Source organism: Monodelphis domestica, chromosome 2 (assembly GCF_027887165.1).
Source record: "Monodelphis domestica isolate mMonDom1 chromosome 2, mMonDom1.pri, whole genome shotgun sequence".
Lineage (NCBI taxonomy): Eukaryota > Metazoa > Chordata > Mammalia > Didelphimorphia > Didelphidae > Monodelphis > Monodelphis domestica.
The window spans coordinates 173480530-173501944 of NC_077228.1; the positions used below are offsets into that span (position 1 = coordinate 173480530).

General features: G+C 42.0%; 2 protein-coding genes across 2 annotated transcripts; both read left to right on the top strand.

Annotated features, from left to right (window-relative positions):
• Positions 1-3159: 3159 nt before the first annotated feature.
• S100A3 (S100 calcium binding protein A3) lies at positions 3160-10130 on the top strand. Its single transcript, XM_007481924.3, has 3 exons — positions 3160-3286; positions 7212-7357; positions 9483-10130. The coding sequence occupies exons 2-3, from the start codon at positions 7217-7219 to the stop codon at positions 9645-9647; spliced, it is 306 nt and encodes a 101-aa protein (XP_007481986.1). The 5' UTR covers positions 3160-3286; positions 7212-7216; the 3' UTR covers positions 9648-10130.
• A 3180-nt stretch (positions 10131-13310) lies between these two features.
• Positions 13311-17247, top strand: LOC100014492 (protein S100-A4). The gene is made up of 3 exons (XM_001364870.3): positions 13311-13466; positions 15860-16020; positions 16865-17247. Exons 2-3 carry the CDS (start codon positions 15880-15882, stop codon positions 17027-17029), a joined length of 306 nt encoding a protein of 101 aa, XP_001364907.1. The 5' UTR covers positions 13311-13466; positions 15860-15879; the 3' UTR covers positions 17030-17247.
• The last annotated feature ends 4168 nt before the right edge of the window (positions 17248-21415 follow it).

Below are 21415 nucleotides of genomic sequence, written 5' to 3' on the forward strand. Positions count from 1 at the left end.
GGCTAAACCAGGCACAACTGACAGACCTCAAATTCATGGTGAATTAGGTGGATGTCTATCCCAAACATGTGAAGACTTATACCAGGGAGAATGGTCAGATGAGAATAATCTGTTCCAACAGCCATGAAGGCAGTTGAAGCAGGCACTGTGGACTGCTGAGAGCTTAATCAGACATCAAAGATGTCAAAGGTCATCTACAGAATTCTAGGCCATCACCAATTGTCTTGACTTTTGTCTTGCCATTGAACTTGGAGGACTCTGGAAGTGAGGATGAAGCTGATGACTTTGTTCAACTCTGCCATACTTAAATCCAATTCATTTACACATCATCCTGTGATACCAATCAAGTATGAACAACAATCTCTTGGCTTTCAGTAAACCTTTCCCCCTAATCAATGGGAAAGGAAATGAATTTCTGAAGTTATCATTCATGTGCATATAAGAAATCAAAGAGAATAATTTTTCATAAAGCAAACCTTATTCAAGATATAACATTTTTAGGATCATAAAGTTGCCAAATATTCAGCAAACTAGTAGTTTTATTTATAGTTTCATTTTTTGAAAGAAAATACCCATATTTTATGTTCAGCTCCTGGTTTGTTTCTTGCTTTGGATTTGAATGAGAATCGTGATTCACTAAATAAGTTTTTATAAGTGGAATTAAAACTTTGTGCTATGAAGTAAGAATGGGATCTGTTAGGGGCAGCTGGGTGGCTCAGTGGATTGAGAGCCAGGCCTAGAGATGGGAGGTCCTAGGTTCAAATCTGGCCTCAGACACTTCCCAGCTGTGTGACCCTGGGCAAGTCACTTGACTCCCATTGCCTAGCCCTTACCACTCTTCTGTCTTGGGGCCAATACAAAGTATTGACTCCAAGATGGAAGGTAAGGGTTTAAAAAAAAAAAGAATGGGATCTGTTTCTCCAGGGAAACATTGAAAAGGTAACTTCATTGAATGGAAATTAATTTGACATACTGGCTATTTCAAAGATCAATTAATTTATTTTTCACTGGATCATTGTTGCTGAATTTTTTCCAGGTCACTGTGAAAAAAAATTTTTGTATACAAATCTCATTCATTTGATTTTGATCAGCAGAAAATTTCTTCTGCTCTTTCAAAATGTTCAGATGTATTCTTCTCCTTCCCCATCCTGCCCCCACTTTCTTATTCTTTTGTCTATAATCTACACTTTTTCTCTTACTGCTTTTAAAATATTTCAATTAGGTAATAGCTGTGTGACTCTAGGCAAGTCACTTAACCTTGTTTGCCTCAGTTTTCTTATCTATAAAATGGGATGGAGAAGGAAATGGTAAACAACTTTAGTACCTTTGCCAAGAAAACCTCAGGAGGAGTTAAAGAGAGTTGGATAGGACTGAAATGAACAGCAACACATTATTTGCCACTAATTTCCTGTACCCCTTTGACAAACTAACCATATCCTGTGGGTGTTACAAACTTGCCATATCCTGTGGATGTTACCCCTGTTTGGCAAACTCTAATATAGACTTCAAAGGGGCTCTTGTTTCGTCCACCATCACAAAACACTTGGCCAGAGTCTATGAAACTTTCCTCTGAGAAGTATTCCTCCCAGTTTGTGACTTTCCTGAAGGTTCTTTGCTTTTTCTTTGGATTCATTCTGACCTAATCCCTGTGATCTTTTTGTAAATACACACACACATGCACATATCTGTGTGTGTATAGATTTATAATATATTATATATAGTATGCAAATGATATATAAAAGTATATAAGTACATATATATTATATATACATACACAAACACACATATATACACGCACACATTGTGTATAATTGGTGAAGGAACTGAGGCTAAAGAGTAAACTGTTTTTTCTTTTTTTGGTTTGGAAGCAATATTCAGTATTGATTCCAAGAGAGAAGGTAAAGGCTAAGGGAAAAAAGCAAACCATTTGAGGTTGAAGAACAATTTTTGTGTCAGAATCAGAGGTTTTTTTTTTTTTGAACTGAATAAACCTTGATCTAAAATTGAATTAGTCTGACGTCCTACTTTGCTATGTTCTTCCAATCTCCCTCCTCCTCTCCCCCAAAGTTCCCTTGGCAATAAAAGAGGGATAATCAGCTGTTCCCTCACTCTCCTCTGCCCCTCCCTCTGCTACTTCCGGGGGGGGGGGTTAGCTTCAAGGAGATGATGAAACATGAAGAGTTTGGGACTGGGGGCTGTGGATGAGGTCAAGGTATCATTAGCTTGTCTGGCTCCTCTAGGAATAAAGCTTCCTCATAGCTGTGGGACTCTAGATTCTCCCTCAGCCTCCTTTGTCCTCCTACACTTTGCTGGAGTATCTTGGGTAATCAACTTTCTGGCCTTCTTGGGACCTGAGTTTCTTCTGTAAAATGGGAAAAACACTCCCTGGTTCTTGAGGCAGGGGAAAGATGAATGGGCATGAGGTCATGGAATATTTTCCCAGTGTGTCCGTATACCTGGCCCATTCTTTAGTTGGTCAATAAGGATTTAATTAAGTCCTCACTATGTGCCAGGCACTGTGCTAAGCTAAACAAAATACATCCAAAGGTACCATCTCTACCTCAGTCTCTGCGCTCAGAGTATGCTTTCTAATGGGACACGTGCCTATGCCTGAAGTCTGTTGATTCTGGGGATGAAGTTGGCAGAGGGAAGGGATGGGTCCATGGATTTTTATGGAGCTGAGCCTCCATCGTTTCCCATCCTGTGTTCTGTAGACTGCACCTCCTTGGGGGTGGGAGGAGAGATGTCTGAGAGGGACCCTTCCAGTGGAGAGACCAATGGTTGCCTCTGTCCATGTGCTGAAGAAGGTGGCCAGACTCATTGACTCCACAGGATCTGAGCAAAGTAGTAGCTATTTTTGAGCTCAGAGTATGGGAACTGGATAAGATGGATGCTTTTAGCAACTAGAGATGGACTCTGCCAGCCTTGTTTTAGTTGGAAAGAAGCTGGTAGTCTTTTCTGGGAACATTTATTGGATGTTCAGGAAGCACACAGAGCATTTAACTCCTTGAGGAATTTAAAGGAAGGGGAGAAATAGGGGCGAATTGGATGCTCATTGATGACCCAAGAATGGGCGGTGCTGAGGTTGGCAGAATTTGATCTTTGATGTGTGAGAGCAGCCAGGGAAGAGGTAGGCGCCTATAATAAAGGGTGCCCTTGGGGGGAGTCCCTAAGCTCTATCCTTGCTAAAGTGTCCACATCTAATTGCCTCCTTTCCCAGGCAGGAGCCTATAAATAGGGATAATCCCTGTCCATTGGATCCCACAACTGAGAAGCTAGCCTAGTGGTAAGTGTTCTGGGTTGGGATCGAGGTGAGGTGGTTTGTAGAGGAGACTTTCTCTAAACTACCACCAGATTCTTAGTCATGGTCAAGGGATTTCATGGGACGGTGGAGTAGGGAGACTGAGCAATTGATTACCCTAGTGGGGACAGATGGGAAGTAGAGGTGGGGGTTACAGAGAAGATGGTCCCAGAGAACAAATGTCCATGCTTCCATGGCAAAAGCAAGCTCTTTGAAAGCTGTACTTATTATTATTATTTTTTGTCTTTGTGTCCTCTAAGCCTGGTCTAGAACCAGGCACATAGGAATAAGGGTAAGGATGGAGTTATGAACTGGTTCTGTGATTTCATTGACATTGGAAATGTTCCTTCTAGTCTTGGAATACTTAGAATACTGAGATGTTAAGTGACTTGCCCAGGGTCACATAGCCAGGATGATAGGTCTTAAATGCAGGTACTTCTAACTTGAAGCCTGGTTCTCTACCCAATATGACAGGCTCTTTTTCAAGCTGCCTGGGATACACCAAGCATTTAATCAATGCTTATTGGTGATACTTACAATCTTTGGGTGGTGAGGATAGTTGTAAAAAAGATTTGGGTTTAGGAGCATCTAAGTGGCTGTAGATAGAGAGCCAGACCTAGAAATGGGAGGTCCTGGGTTCAAATTTGGCCTCAGAAACTTCCTAGCTTTATGACCCTAGACAAGTCACTTAATTTAACCCCCATTGCCTAGCCCTTATTGCTCTTCTGCCTTGGAACCAATACTTAGCATTGATTCTAAGACAGAAGGTGAGGGGTTAAAAAAAACAAACAAGTTTGGTGGTCAGTGAGCAGGATAGCTCCCTCCCATCCCTTTCCATGTTTACCTAGGGAGAGATCAGGGACAGGTAGAGACATGTCTGTGCACTGACTGGGAGATCTCCCTGTTAAAGGCTTCTCTAACATTTGTGGTAACTCCCTAGCTAGAGCTTGGAGAGATTGGCTGAGGGACTAGAGTTGGCCCAAGTAATTCCCAAAGCTTTCCCTCCCTTCCCATCCCAACTCTGCCTTTCCTTTGTTTTTTATAAGGACATTCTCAGTCTGCTGGCAAGAGGAAAAGCTTCTGCACCCACCTATGCCATGGCTACAGCCTCACCAACAGTCTGCTCTGCAGAAGTCAGCCCCAAAGGGTCAAATTAGGAGAGGGGGAGAGGGCTGATGGTGTTAGGGATGACTTCCTTGCTGTTTATCAGAGAAATCTCTTTTCTCCTTAGGGAGCAGAGTATGAGTCACCTTGTACGAATGGAAACGACTACCACTTTCCTGGCTAGCTTTGGGGTTTCCTGGCTTGGGATCGGTGAAAGTTAAAACATAGTTATTCCCCAATGGATTTCCCAGTTGGGGAGCTATTCCCTAATATGGCCTGGGAAGGATAGCCCCATGCAGGATTTCATCTCTCAGGATTCCCTCAAAGTTGTCAAAGTCAGAAGAAAAGTTCCCTGACATGGTATGAGTTCTGAAGGGCCTGTATTTTAGGATGAGAAGGACCTCAGGACATTTGCTCTAGTATCCTGTATTCAGGCAGGTAAAGTGTCATTCATATTTCAGAGATGAGATAATTGAGGTCCAGAGAGGCTGTGACTTGCCCAAGGGAGCAGCAGGAGGAGGCATAGAACTCCCATTTCTTGATTCTTTGTATGAGAATCTTTTTTTTTTAAGCCTTTACTTCCTATTTCAGTAATAAATCTAAGAGAGAAGGGCAAAGGCATTAAGTAATGGGTCATGAAGCCTAGTTAGTGTCTGAGGTCAGCTTTGAACTCAGGACCTCCTGTCTTTAGACCTGGCTCTGTCTTCTGTGCCGTCTAGTTGTCCTGATGATCTTTTTACTACACCATTCTGCCTTTCATGAGGTTGGAAAGACATCAATAAGGAAGAAGGGAAGACCTTGGGAGTCCTCAGCATTCCTAATTCCTGCTCATTTCTTGGCTATTATTATTATTTAAACCCTTACCTTTCATCTTAGAATCAATACTAATATTGGTTCCAAGGCAGAAGAGCAGTAAAGGCTAGCCAATTGGGGTTAAGTGATTTGCCCATGGTCATGTAGCTAGGCAGGGTGTGAGATCACATTTGAACCCAGGACCTGCTATCTCTAAGCCTGGCTCTCAATTCACTGAGCCACCCAATTTTTTGGTTACTTTCTCAAGGATCTGAGAGTGAAACACTATTGGGATTTAGTATCTCCAGTGCTTCCTGTGATCATCCCCAGCTTGCAGACCCTTTTCTTTTCAGGGAGTCCTTGGGAGCTGTGGGATTCCTACTGGGATGGGGTCTTCACAAGGTAAAAACTGCCAGATTTAGGGGAGGTAAGGTTAAGGTCTCTAATGGAATCAGTTTCCAAAAGCCATGGGCCAAAACTCTTTATACGTGCTAGGGCCAGGGGGATAAGCAGGAGAATCCTGAGGGAGAACAGAGTCTGAAGGGAGAGGCAAAGAGATCAGAGAAACACTGACTCTGAGCTCAGAGGGACCCCAGAAGTCATTGAATCCAAGCCCTACCTCAGTAGTTATCTCTTCTACAACACCTTTGATAAGAAGTTGGGTTAGATGACCTCTTGGCTTCCTTCCACCTCTGATCTTCTGTAGTCATCTGACTTCTGCTTGAAACCTTCCGATGGCTCATGGTTCCATTCTGCTAAGATCTTTTTGGATTCCAATTCTGTCATCTAGCACAATAGTGTCAAGCTCAAATAGAAAAGGAAAAGGCCAATAAACCACACATAATGATCCCTATGGGACACATCTTGATTTAGAAAATCACCTATGAAGATTATTTATGTTTTATTGCATTTTATTTATGTTGTTAAATATTTTCCAATTATATTTTAATTTGGATCAGGCCATACTTGAGAATGTTGTGGACCTTCTGTGAGGTATTTGATACCTTTGCTCTAATGTATGAATTTTTAACTCCCAACTTAGTGCTATTTGCAAAGATGGTAAACTTACCATTTTTACTAGTGTTCAAATTATTATAAAACATGAGAGAAAATAAGTCTAATATGTTTCCTTTATCTGCCTGTTATTTCCCAGCTGATGAATTTATGTAACTACATAGGTTCATAGCATTATAGATTTAGAGATGGATTTTTAGAAAATATCTAATCCAACACTCTTTTTACAAATGGGAAAACTGAGGCTCAGGGGGGTTAAGAGGTTTAAATTACTTGTCCAAGATTACATATGATGGAAGGAAGATTTAAACACAGTTTATGACCCCAAAGTCAGGGTTCTTTTCCAGTTTGCCATGCTAAGAAAGACTTCACAGAGATATTTGAGTTTGCCCTTGAAGGAATTTGGGCAGGAAGGGGGTTTATGAATAGAACCTCAAGTATTAGGTTGAGAAACTCAAGGGGACTCTCCTGACCTTAATTCTGTCACAGCCATTTCCATGGCCCATTCTGGGAGAGATGGAGAGATCATTAAGATTTCTCATGATTGCACAAATATAACCTAGATTTGTTGATTACTGTCTTTGGGAAGGGGGAGGGAGAGAATTTGGAACTCAAAATTTTAGAAAAACAAATGTTAAAAATTGTCTACATGTAATTGGGAAAATATATTAAATACAAAAAAAAAGAAAAAGAAAAAAGATTCTATTTTGTCTCATTGAAAGCTTACAGTGTTGTAGGGGGAATGATAATTTCTAACTTTCTAATGTATTCAGGAAAGGTGATGTTTAAAATTTTTTTTGTACTTATTTTTAGCATTTGTATTAATGTTTATCTTCTTCCTAAAAGGCAAGCTTCATGAGGGAAGGGACCAGCTCTTATCTACACTGTATACCTTCTTTAGTGCCTTAACATACAGTCTGCTTAATGTTTGCTGACTCCCATGATATGATATGCATTCATTTACCCTATCTATAGAATAATTATGTCCTCCTTCCTCAAGTGACCATGCCAAGGCCTTTGGAGAACGCAGTGGCTGCCATTGTGTGTACATTCCAGGAGTATGCAGGGCGTGATGGGGACAAGTATAAACTCTCTCAATGCGAGCTGAAAGAGTTGTTGCTGAAGGAGCTGCCCACCCTAACCCCGGTAAAAGGCAATTGGGGATGGTTGGGAGTGGAGGATGAGCTTTTTCATCCTGAGTTTTCTTTCTTTGAGATGGAAATCATGTTGAGAGAGGAATGGGAGTGGGATGGGGGCAGGATTCATATCTTGCTCTGAATGCTGATATAGTAAAAAGATTCCTGGATTGGGAGTCAGGAGAGCTGGGTTCCAATCCCAACTCTGACACTTAACTCCTTGACCTTGGGCAACCACTTAACCTTGTTCTAAGAGTGGAGGTCACTTCTGAAGCTTACATAAATTCATACATTTGGTCAAAAGAAGGATTGGAACAAAATTCATTGTGCTTGAGCTGAAATTCCCCAAAAGTAGGAATTATGATCATAGAAAACAGAATTAGTTGTCAGAACAACTTCATGGTGATGAAATGTCCCTTGGAAGTAGGTGTGCTACTGAAAGGAAATTTTATTATTTATTGCTTTTATATTATTGATCATAAACTAAGTGATCACATATGCTCTAGATAGATAACTGCAACTATGATTTTAAGAGTTATAGACCCAGTTATTAAATGAACTATGTATGGGATGTCAATTATCATAGTAGAATAATGACCATAGTATTAGAAGGGATATAGTTTGGTATATTAGAATATTATAGGGACTAAGTAGATTAAGAGCTTCTGTTTGAAGAATAAAAACCTCAGGTCTGTATAGTTACATAGGGAAGCTAAAACCCACGCAGAAGAATCAGGATTCTTTGGGAATGGTGAATGTATAGCTAGCCTGATGAGATCATATGAAGATAACCTGGGCAGGTCCAGGTGTGGTTTGATCCTTTGAAGATTTATGCCAACTATAGGCTCCCTAGAATATTATGGCCAAAAAAGGTTACTTTGACCTAAGTAGTATGATAGTTCTGGGGGATTAATTAAATTTTCTTGTCTTAACTTTGGTCTGAAAATAGAACTTATTAAATGCTCCAAGCTCTTGTTCCCAAAACCCATTGCATGTTTCTTAACATCTTGTGTACCTTCTGCCTTGTTAATTACTTATACTAATTAATTGTCAAAAACTTAGAAAACACACTGTTGAACATCTAAAGAGGGTCTTTGCCACAGGATGGGCATGTCGAGACCTCCAGCTTTAATTTACCACAATTAAAATTTAGATCTTCAGATCAGAATTATGGCCCAGAGATTTATTTCTAACACTATCTTGAAGAGTGTTATAAGGCAGAGAGGTCAAAATTGCAACCAACTAAACTACCAGAATAAAATGTCTTTGGGGAATGATTAACAAAATAAATAAAGATATCATACAATTTAGATAATGTTAATACATTATTGATAATGATAATATAATATAGTTAATATTAATTTGCAGCTTTCTAAATCTATTTCTATTTGAATTTACCATTACTATTATAAAGAAAGAACTTTAGGCCTTTCAAGGGCTACATAGATATATTATTTTTAATTAATAATAATAAATAATGAGAGAATAGAATGAGAGACACTTTTAAAATTACATTTTTAGCATAGCACATATATTTTTTTAAACCCTTACCTTCTGTCTTAGAATCAATCCTGTGTATTGGTTCCAAGGCAGAAGAGTGGTAAGGGTAGGAAATGGGGGTTAAATGACTTGCCCAGGGTCACACAGCTGGGAAGTGTCTGAGACCAGATTTGAACCTAGGACCTCCCATCTCTATGCCTGGCTCTCAATCCACTGAGCCACCCAGCCACATATTTTTAATTCCAGAAAATACAGTCCTTTGTGGGGGAATGGAGAAATTGATATTGTAATCCTTAAAGCCTCCAGTGGATAGATAGCCCTCCTCCTGGGGCCATTTTCAAACCATAAGGGATATCCTGCCTAGGGTATACAAATGCCTAGTTACAGCACTAGACTAGAACACAAGAAAGACTTTCTGATGATGAGATGTACTCTTTCTCTATAGTGTAGATTAAACAGATCATCAATCTATCTGAGTGATACTGATGAAAATTATTTGCCTAAGGTCACACAGGGCTCAATGCAAAGCTGGAGGACCCAGTCACCAATCTAGTCACTGTGCTAATGAAAAAAGGGCAGAGGTTTTTTTCTGTCTCACTCTTTTCTTCTCTTTCCATCCCACCACATTTCCATAGACTCGGCTACGAGAGTGTGACTACAACAATTTCTTGAGCGTTTTGGATGCCAACAAGGACTGTGAAGTGGATTTCGCCGAGTATGTCCGGGCGATAGCCTGTCTCTGCCTCTACTGCCATGAATATTTCCGGGACTGTCCCCCTAACCCTCCTTGTCCAGAATAATCTCATCAGTGGGGTGGGTCAGGTGAATGATAAAAGGAATTGATGCTTGGAAAAGAGCCATAAACTGGGGGATATGTCTCTGTCTGTCTGGAGGTTATTTTGTGGAGACTCCATGATCACTTGTCAGGTCTATGGTGGACCAGATTTTTGTTTGAGAATGAGTTGGACCAGAGTCTTTGAGGTTCTTTATAACCTAGACATCTGTGATTCTATCTCAGCTCTCAGTTTGGTTTGTAACCTTTAGTCAAATAATATTCCTTCTCATCTTCTATCTCTGTTGCTTCCCTTTGGGCTCCCTCTTTGGCTTGTGGTATTCTATTAGAATATGAAAATAGAATAAGAAAGTATTTTGGGGAATTAAAGACCAGCTATAGAGAGACAGATGGTGGGGTTAGTAGGAATAAAGTACTAGGGGTGAAATTCCTTCTATTATTAATGTGCGTACCATTGTAATGATCTCTCAATAAAATGGCTGCTATTCCAGCTCCCTTTGGGGTGGTTTGGTTATTCTTATTTTTAAATTTTTATTCTTATTTTTTCCAGTTATATGTAAAATCAGCATTTTTTTTGCATTCTTTTTTTTAAAAGTTCAATTCCAAATTCCTTTTCCTCCTCCTGGCTTTCCCTTCTCTTTAAGAAGCCAAGCAACTTAATACAGGTTATATATGTGCAGTCATGTAAAACATATTTCTGTATTAGTTGTGTTCTAAAAGAAAAGAAAAGAAAAGTTAGAAAAAGTATACTTCGATTTGCATTCTGATTCTATCAGTTCTTTCTCTGAAGATGGATGGCATTTTTCATTATAAGTCCTTCAGAAATGCCTTGCATCTTTGTATAGCTAAGTCATTTACATTTGATCAGTGTACAGTATTGCTTTTACTGTGTACAGTGTTCTCTTGGTTCTGCTTACTTTATTTGCATCAGTTCATGTAAGTCGTTCCAAGTTTTTCTGTGGTTTGGTTATTCTTCAAGGGAATAGGGAGTAGGGCTGGGGCTGGTCTTTTGTTATTGAGCCCCAGTTCTTCTAATATCTCAACTGTCTTTCTAAGAAACTGGGGTCCCCTGAAGCCTGTGAAGAGAAAACTAAGGGATGATTTGAAGAACTTGTTAATATTACTAGATGGAGAGAAACTTTTATGTTCTCATTTAGTTCCACTATCTAGGGGAAGAAAGATCAGGCCTAAGAGGAAGGGGTTTTGAAACTACAGCAAGAAAACTTGTGGTTTGATTTGAGAATGAGGCCAAGGAAGGTAGAAGCCACTGAATAAAGTGTAGATCTTATGGGCATTTAGTGCAGGGATCAGATTTTAAGGGGATGAATGGATTTGGTAGATGAAAAAAATATTACATACTTTCACTAACCTCTAACTGAAATTTAGCATTTCTTTCAATCATTGAAAAAACATTATTTTGAAGACAGGCTTCACTAGACTACCAAAAGGATCTATGGTTAACAACCCCTGGGGTCTTTGAGAGAGAGGTAGTGATGATGGGCTGGCAAGGGAGGCTGTGAGGGACTGAGGCACTTTTCAAACTTGGTTCAGGAGGACTCCTGGGTTCCAGGATTTCTATGACTATGTGCAGTAATAGGGTGGAGGGCAGGCTGTGCCAGTTCCTAGCCTGGGGCTGTGGGGAGCCTATGGAGCTGAAATGATGACATTAATAGGATTAAGGTTGATGGCCTATCTGCTTTCCTCTTCCTTCCTGGGATATCCTCCCATGCTGGAGAGGAAACAGGCTGGTCATGGCAGGCCCAGCTGCACACACATGAGCAAAAGTGCAACCCAAAGGCTCTTCCTGACAAGTAGCGGTGTGGCTAAACTAGGGGGTACAAGGTTCTGCTCCTTGGGGACTCATTCTTCACACCTGCTCTACTACCTGGCTCACCAAAAAACAAATTGTGATGAGCTACATAAAATATTTAGATGGAAAAACTGTTCCAACATAGGTTCAAAACTGTTTAACTCACCAATCAGGTTCAAACTGTTTGGATATTTTTGATAGAGGTAATCAAAAGTATACTCAGTGATGAAGCTCAAATGTGAACTTCCCTTCAGGGTCAGGCGCAAGGATGCTAAAGAAACCCTTGTTATAAAATAAAGTATTTATTGACATATATAAGGATAAAGGATTTCTAATTCTAAGGGATTCTAAATCCACCTGAAAAAACTCCCAGGTTCTGCAAGGAACTGCTTCTCCTGTGTTTCACAGGCTATGCTAATCCTCCCTGATCTGATTAACCCAAATTTATACTATCTAAATAAAAATAACCTCTAATATCCTTATAAATCTTAACTTTGCCTTCAAATTATAAAAAAGCAAAGGCTAGCTGGTTGAGTCTCAACAAGAATCCAGTTAGGACTCTGAGTCTGTTAAGACCAAACCAAAGACCAGGTTTTTCTTTGGTCTTCTCAGAGTTAAACAATTTATAAAAACCACAATTGATATTCAATAGCGTTTCCCAAGTTGGGAAAGGAAAACACTGAGTTCCTACAGATCTTTCCCTCAGACAGAGAGGCAAAGATGCTACCTCCTTCAGCTCTTAGAGAGAGTCTCTGAGAGTGTGTCTCTGCCAACTCCCAGAGAGAGTAATTGACATAGTAAAAAGGTTATATCGGCACATCTGAAATTAACATGCTCTTTCAGTTCTACTTCAAACTCCAGTTCTTTTCTCAAGCAGCCACTTTACTTCTTAGCTTAAACTAATAAAACAATACTTATTTTCTAATATCATCTTTACACCAGTCAAAGAATAGCATCCTGGGGGCCCCAGTTCAATAACTTTGAAGATACTTTATCCCTACTTCCATCTCCTGATATGTAACCTCAAGTTGCCGTCCTCAGCTTCCAAGTATCCCATATCCCACGTATTCAGGTGTCCCTCTCTTTCGGTATTCTATGTTCTCTTTCTTTCAATCCCCATCACTTAGTGTTGACCCAGGCACTCTCCTCCCCACTCTCTCTTGGTCTCATTCTGGGCACTTATAAATCCTTCCCTCCCTCCCTCCCTCTTTAGTCTCATTCCAGACACTCACAGGATCTTGCCCCCCTCCTGGTCCCTAATGATTAATCCCATCCCTCTCCCCCCCCCCCCCACATGCATGTGTTTCCCTTCCTGGCTCATCCCAGGCACTCAGCCACAAACTCCAGGGGATAAGAGCATTTAGAGATATTTTTCTTTCCGTGGGGTACTTCCCAAGCATTCTCCAAGTCTTCTCTGCAGTTAGCCTTCACACATCCATTTGGATTATGGCTGACAGGCACACCCTCAGCACAGCCTTGCTCCCCATGAAGCAGGGCCCCCCTCTCTCACCCCAAATCAGTCTTGTGCTCTGGGTCTCTCTTCCTTCTTCTCTAGATGATTCATAGCCTTGTAGGAATTTTCCATCCTCACACCACCCCCCTCCCCTTTCTTCTACAACTTAACAAAGTCTGCAGAGCCCCTGTTATTATAACCCCTCCTACAAGGTGGGTTTCGTGCCCTGCCCAGTCTTTGAGATTGGGGCCTGAAGTCCTGTTTGGATCTACTTCCTCCTTCTGATGGGGAGAGTAGTCACTGAAAACTATCTCCCATGAGTGCCTCATCCTGTATAAACTCTGCTCACCCACCAGGCAACGTGAGCCAGGGGGTGGAAGAGGCCTTGCTATTGGTCTTCTCTGACCCAGCATCAGGGAGGGGGTGTCCCAGCTCCCCTCCGCCCCTTGCCACAGGCAGGGTTTGGCTGGGGGTATAAATAGGCCATGGCTCAGCCCTCCCCACTGTGTCCCTCTCTCTCTGTCTGTCTGTCTCCCATCTCTGCATTTCCTCTGGTTGGCTTGGTAAGTTGTGGTTGACTTGGAGGGGATGTGGGTGACAGGACTGTGGGGCCTAGTAGAAGGGGAAGCTGAGTTGAGGCCAGATGTGGAAAGCAGATCCAGATGTGAGATATCCTACGGAGGCTCAGAGGAGGGACTGGCTTGATGGGCAGGTGGTCGAGCAGGTTGTAGAGAGATGCCAAGGTGGGGTGGAAGAGCATCCTAGCAGGGAGAGATTGCAAGACTATAAGGCTGGGAAGCCTTGTGCATGTTGCATATTATATTTCTGCATCTGGAGTGCGTCTGTGGCATTTAGTCACGTTTAAAGTACATGTATCATATCTATATGGAGCAGGATGGCGCCTGTGAGTTGGGCTGCTCTGCTGCCCACATCTTCCCCACTTCTGATCTCTCTCCCAGCCAGAGCGATAGCACCAACCCTCTTTGACTACTCTCTCCCGCCCCTGCTCTCCTTCCTTACTAATCCTCCCCTTTGCTGGCTGGTTTTTTCCATTGTCAGTCCCCGGGCCAGTCTCCAGAAGCAACCGCCCACTCCTGTGGGCAGAGCAGAAGAATGGGCTGGGGAGGGCTGAGCTTTGGGGAACAAGTGAGTGAGTGTGGAAAAAGCGAGCTAGAGTTTGCCATTGCTGGGCTGTTGTTGTTATGGCCCTGGGCACTAAGAGGAGGCTAGGGTGGGGCAAGCATGGCAGAAACAACTTCCTAGGGTGACCAGGGGAGGGAGAAACACTAGAGAGGCAACCTCAGGGCGATGATCTCTGAAGGGAGGTGGGGATGGAGGACTGCTTTAGAAAATGATCTGGGATGTGTTCTAAACCTCAAATGGAAGCAGTTTTAGATATTTTCCAAGAGCCCTTGAGGTGGCACAATGTGCCTGGGGGGCAGCAAGAAGGTTCAGGAAGACCTAGGTCCTACTCTGCTTTTGGGGAACCCAAAGAACCCCACAGAGGAGGTTCAGGGAAACCCTCTTGATTGGCAGCCTCCTTTGTGGGGAAACTGAGGCGAGGTAGAGTTTTCAGCTTTTTTTTGTGCTCCCTTAGGCATGGGGATGAGGGTTACTGATCATAGTATGAATTACTATAGCCCCACATCTAAGGACTGTGTGACCATCTCAGATGGACTCTTCTTTTTATAGCTTGCCCTGCTGGGCAGTTATTAGTTTCTCTGTCCTATCTGCCTATTTTTTAGTTTCAAAAACTGTCAGGGCTGACAGGTAACCTAGAAATAGGCTACTGGGATGTGTGCCCGCAGGGTAGGGTGAATCCTGCGCCATTCACTCTTTTCTCTGAGAGGAGTCCAGAAGCTGCTTTTCTAGGGAGGAGTTCGGAATTGTTCAGTTTTGAGGGCAGGAGCTGGAATACTGGCATTTCCAAGGTGAAGGATTCAGAGGATAAAGAGACATATGTTTGTGCCAGTTTTGTATCTATAAAGTGAGAATTTCAGACTCGATTAGTGGTTCCCAACCTTGTGGAGTAGGTGGACTTCTTTTTAATGCCAAAATATTTCTAGGTCCCCCCCTTCCTCTATCTCACACATGATAGTAATAATGAGTCATAACTAGTATAAGCTGATTCAGAGAATAACAACAAATTCAATAATTCTTTTGAATTATTGTGCCACAACAGCATCTACTATATTTGAAAAATAGTAAGCTGTATGAGATTTTAATTTTGCTTATCTATTATATATCCTGAGTCCTTGCAATTACTCAAAACCTGCAGAAAGGGAACCTCTGGACTAGATAGATGAATATTATCTATATGTCCAGAGAAATGAAGTAAACTTGTTTGTGGTCACCTGGGTAATAAACTAGAATTCAAATCCAGATATTCTAACTCTAAATCCACTACATCGTATTATTTCCTAAGCCAGTTAAGTTCTGAGAGGCTCACATCTAGAAGAATGGCTGCCAGTTAATAATCCTTTTTGGGGAGCCAGAGCAGCTCCTTAAGACAATTAAGGAATAGGTCTTATATACAGGGAACCATATCTAGGGTGGGGCAACCCCAGGAGCTGCCTTCAGATGAATGCAAATGACTGTGTAGAACCTCAATAAGAAGAATAATTTAATGAATATGGAAAAGTGACTAATATGGGTTTTCTTCTAGACTTCCTTTCCCTCTCTCTATTCCTCAGAATGAATTTGCCTTAGGTGCTGATTTGAGGGTACCTTTCTGGCTGCTGGTCCCATTCTAGTGTTTGAGAACCCGATTTAGGGCTAGAAAAAATGCTGATTTCAGTTTTGTTTCTATAGAAATCATTAATGCTTATGGAACTGAATTATCTCATCATGGAGGAAGTTCCCACATGGATGACATCATATATTCTTGAAGCATTCCAAGACGTTCCTTATCTGCCCCACCCCAAACTAACAGTGCCTTCATTCTCTCCCTTCCTAGGTACTGCCTACGAGAGCATCATGGCAAGTCCTCTGGAAAAGTGTTTGGAGGTAATGGTGGCCACATTCCACAAGTACTCTGGGAAGGAGGGGGACAAGTTCAAGCTCAACAATAGAGAGCTGAAGGAGTTGGTGACCCGGGAGCTCCCTGGCTTCTTGGGGGTGAGTAGGGTTTGTGGTGGGGTGGAATCCACAAAGCTGCTGTTGCTACTGCACCCCCTCCCCCAGCTTTCTTACCATTCACAATGTTTAGCAATCATATATCCTTATCTAGCATCTTGATTTATGATTTATCTTACTGAAATCCTTACCTTCTGTCTTAGAACTGATCCTAAATATGGGTTCCAAGAGAAGGGTGGTAAGAACAGGGCTACTGGAGATAAATGATTTGCCCAGAGCCACACAGCTAGGAAGTATCTGAGGTTGGATTTGAACCCAAGATCTCCAATTTCCAAACCTGTTTCTCTCTCCCCTGAGAGAGCTGCCCTTAGTATCTTTATTATAAAGAAAGGGTTCTTGATTTGGGTTTGTTGGGCTCATTAAAAATTTTTTTTTTGGATAATTATTTAAGTATAGTTGGTTTTCTTGGTCATTCTATGTATTTAACTTTATGTCCCTAAACATAAACCGAGCCTGGAGTCAGGAATACCTGAGTTCAAATCTATCTTCATATACTTTCTAACTTAACTTCCTAACAATAAGAAGTGTAACCCTGGGCAAGTCACTTAACCGCTGCCTCAGTTTCCCCAACTATAAAAAGGGATCATAATAGCATCTGTCTCCCAAGGTTGTTGCAAGGATAAAATGATGTATTAGTTGTAAAGCTCCAGGCACATAATAAGCATTTAATAAACACTTGTTCTCTTCCCTTTTTTTCCTTTAACTGTAAAATAAGGGTGTTGACCCAGATAGCTTTTGAAGTCCCTTCCTGCTTTAGATCTAACTCCTCTGATGAGGTGGTGGGCTTCTTTTGGGGAACTGTCCTATCACTTCTCTCCTTTTCCAGAAAAATACAGATGAGGCTGCCTTTCAGAAGCTAATGAGCAACCTGGACAACAACAGGGATAGTGAAGTTGACTTCCAGGAGTATGCTGTCTTCCTGTCCTGCATTGCCATGATGTGCAATGATTTCTTCCAAGGCTACCCCGACAAACTACCCCGGAAGAAATAAAGGGGAGAGGTGGTGATGGTGGGAAATGGAAGAGGGAAAACAAGGAAGCTTGGGGGGGAGGGAGAGGGAGGCAACTGGGGTGAGGGTGGGAACCTAGGGCCATGGAAGTATCTTCCTGGAGCCTAAGGTGGGGGCACATTTCACTTTATCTCCATGGTGATGCTGAAGATCAATCACCTGGGTCACTGAGTAAAGCAAATAAAGATTTCCTGCATGAATGCTGACTGCTGTTTGAGAAGTCTTTTGGTGGATTTTGGGTGGATTGGGTGGCATGACTCTCCAATAAAGAGACTGGAGGAGAGACTTGTGGAGACACTTGATTTTAAGGGTTTTAAACAATTGGGTGGAGGATGATGTGAGTTGCCAGGGTTGGGGTACGGGGAGGAGAGATTTGAGGAGGAGAATGAGGAGGAGGAAGAGGAAGGATCTGGGGGAACACGTGCCCCTGTTTATTGGCACCTGTGAGATAGATTGACGGAGGGTTAAAGCTGGGAGAGAACTTACAGATCTCGTCCAGTTTACAGTTGAAGATTGGGGCTCAAAGAGGTTTGCAGATTCATAGGGTACCAGATATAGGAAGGACCTTCAGAGATCATTTGGTTCAAAATCTCCATTATGGCAACAAGAACTAGCTTCTCATTCCTGGATCAATACTCTTTCCATCTCATTCCTGGCTCAGTGCTCTTTCCATAACAACCCTAAGAACTTTTGGGCAGCATGAATGAACAATAAGAAGTGGAAAACCTTGAGAATGTAGAGGAAAGGAGGAGGAGGAAGAGGATATGTGTGTGGGTCTGTGGGCTGTGAAAAACTGAAAACCACCGGCCCAAAGAACCAGAATAAATTAGAAGTGTGGAGTGAGGAGATTTCAATTCAACTTATCTCTTCTGTGTTGCTGCCACTCCTCTCTCTCTTCATTCCCCAACTCTCTTCTTTTTTTATTCAAAGATATTTTATTTTCCCAATTATATGTAATAACAATTTTCAACACGTTTCCCAAAATTATAAGATCCAAATTGTCTCCTTCCATCCTTTCCCTCCCCCCTCTCAGAGATGGTGAGAAATATGATCTTCCCCAACCCTCTCCTACCTCAAAGTGGTCCTGAAGATCACATCTGTTCTTGACTCTAGGTGTGGTATGCTGTGGAGGAGCCCTGGGGGTTCTGGTTAGGGACCAAGAGAAAGGGCAGCTTAAATCCTGGTGGGGGGCTAGGGGATAATGTGCTGAAGATAAGAGAGAAATGATTTCCTGGTATGCCTTTGAGCCTTCATTTGGAAAAGAAAAGGAGGGATAGAATTAAAAAACTGCCATCTAGTTAGTTCCTGATCTAGATCACTGGTCTCACCCCTTCCTCTACTCCCTCTCCAACATTTGCTCTGAATCATAGAAATGCTTAACCCCTTTCTGTCTAAAGCAAGAGCAAAGAGAGCCCAGGGCTGTCCCACGTGATACCAGAAAAAGGGGGGGGGGTAGAAAGGCATTTCCGAAAATTGTCTTGGGATGAGATTTATGTGCTGGCAATTGATCCTGGAACTGTGTGCCAGATGAGAAAGAGGTCAGCCAAGAGGCCAGAAGAGGATAGAAGAGGTCAGAGGAGAACTTTCAAAGGAATGGGTTAGAGAAGAGTCTCACAGGATCCTAGGAACTAGTGCTGGGAGGGAATTTAAAGATCTTCTAGTCCAACCTCCCCATTGTACAGATGAGGAATCTGAAGCTCAGAAATGTGAAAGGGGAAAGAAACTGAGAGTTTTGAGTTTAGATTCAGCTGAGATGGAGAAAGAGCTGTGGAGTAATTATAATATGGTTATAGAGTAAAATTCAAATGGTCATTAATTCCTGTGGGAGGGATTAGAGTTTGAAAGAAGGAAACACAACGAATAAAACCCTTAACAAAACAAAACCCTCACACAAAAGCAAACAAAAAAGAAATAAGGAAATACTGGGGCCCAATTGACATCATATGGGAATCTATTGTTGTTCAGTTGTGTCTGACACTTTGGGACCCCATTTGGGTTTTATTTATCAGAGATACTAGAGTGGTTTGTCATTTCCTTCTCCAGCGCACTTTACAGATGAGGAAATTGAGGCAAACAGGGTTCATTGACTTGTCCAGAGTCACACAAATAAGTGTCTGAGGCCAGATTTGAATTGAGGTCTTCCTGATTTCAGGACCAGAACTCTATCCACATGGGGACTAAGGGGATGTTAAAAGATGAGGTCTTAATCTCATTTTCTGGTCCTGGGTTAAGGATTATCTGCCCTGAAGTATAGGGACCCTTTCAGATATTTCTCCCTTTTTCTTTCCATAATTTTCCCCCTTTATCCCACCTAAAGTGTAGGTGACCCTAAAATGTCTTTCTAGGGTCCTCCCTCACTATTTAGGACTTAACAATAAAGACTTATTATGATCCTGTAGTCTTATTTAAGGATCTAGTTTCCTCCACCCCTCCCTTCACTCTTCCACCAGGGATGCTGTTGCTCCTGGCCAGTCCTTCCCTAGTCTCACCAGTCCTCCCTCCTGCATCATTCTGTTTTTAAACTGTGCTTCAGAAACTCTTATCACTAAGCAACCAATCCCTGGTCTCCCTCTCTGATCCTGGTGCCTGACCCCTGGGAGTGAAGAGCCAAGGGCAGGGGAAGAAGACTGGTGAGAAAGGAGCAATCTTGAATGATGCCTTTCATGCCCCTTCTATCTGATCCGTAACAAATTTTTTTCTTCCTTCCTCTAATTTTATTGCACTCCAAATCTTTTCATTCTGTTCCAGAGATCCTACCCAATTTTATGGAGGATAGACTATTCTGAAATCTTTTTTGGTCTGTAGGCTCCTATCCTGGCATTCAAACCCTTATTAGTAACCACCAGGTTCCATCCTTTACATTTACCTCTAGCCTTTCCCATCTCTGACACTTAGACCCCCTATTTGACATTTCTTTCATTGGAATCATTGGGAAAAAACCAAACCACCCCCCACATCCTCCAAAAAAGTATAAACCAAAGACCAAAAAACATTTTTTGGAAAACTTCAGCTCTCTGGTTAGCTTCCAGCATGCCAATCCAGCTATATCAGTCATCTTTGACCCAATTCTGCCCCCTACCTCACTCTAAGTTCTATGTGTCCTTAGGAGATATAGAGATAATAGCAAATTTCTATTGTGTTTTAAGATTTCCAGAAAACTAGATTTGGAGTCAGAAGACTTTCATTTGCTATTTGTGTGACTGTGGGCAAGTCATTTTACCTGTGTGGACCTCAATTTCCTTATCTGTAATATTGAGGTGGCCTCTAAGGTTTCTTTCTACTCTAAAATATATGATCCTATGATTCTGAGACAAACCTGTGAAGTAAATAGTGCAAATATATTAATATCTTCACCTTGCAGATCAGGAAACTGAGGTATGGAGAAGCCCCACGATCATAGGATCTTAAATACAGACCTCTAAGGCCACACAGCTAATAAATACTGATATTTATATATTTATAAATACTGGATTCCAACTAGGGTCTATACTTGACATCAGGTGAAACCCTTTACCCCAATGTACCACAATGTTTCTTCTGTGATTCATAGTGACTAAACTCAGGAGAGAAGCTGTTTAATACCCAATAGGGCATATGCCAATCGGAGCCTAGTTTCCTTCTCTTTCTACCCATCTTGTAAACAAAGAAGAAACCATGGGGTCCTCCGTTCCTCCTCTCTGGAGGCATAGGTTTGAGCCTTTCCATGTCTCCTTCTCCTTCTCATTGGTCCTTTCCCATCTCAGGCTCCCTGGAGCCTCGAGAGAGGTAATAAAGCTAGAGAGTAAGTGGGGTTCTATTTCTTTTCAGCTCCTCAGATTCACTGCTCCCTTTTGCCTAATTAGGTGAGTCTCCACTTGATGTCTCTAACTTGGCTTGGGTGGTTATATGGAGGGCAAGAATTTTCTCTAGGAGAGGAAGGAATTAGTGTCACCTGGATGGGAGGCTGAAGGGCAGTAAACCTTGCTTTGTCCAAGAGTTTAGATTTGGGGTCAAGAGTTGGAGATTCACTGGAGGCTCTGATAATTAGTAGGTGAGTGACTTCTATTTTTCTGAGCCCCATCTTCAAATTGGAGGTGATCCATTGCTCCCAGTTTTAAAAAGACGATGAAGCCCAGAGAAGTGAAATATTTTGGTGACTAAGAACACACAACTAATTGGTAACAGATCTGGGCCAAGACAGACTGAGTGAGGGTTAGGAGAAAAGGGCAGGGTTGGGGGTGATGGTGGTGAAAAAAATAAGAGGAAGGAGCCAAGTAGGTATGAATTGGAAATGGGTGAGGTCTGTTTGGGAGTGGCAGCATGGGGGGGGGAACTCTCCCTCTGTAACCCCAAAGAGATTATTCTATCTTATTCTAGCTCACTGAGTCA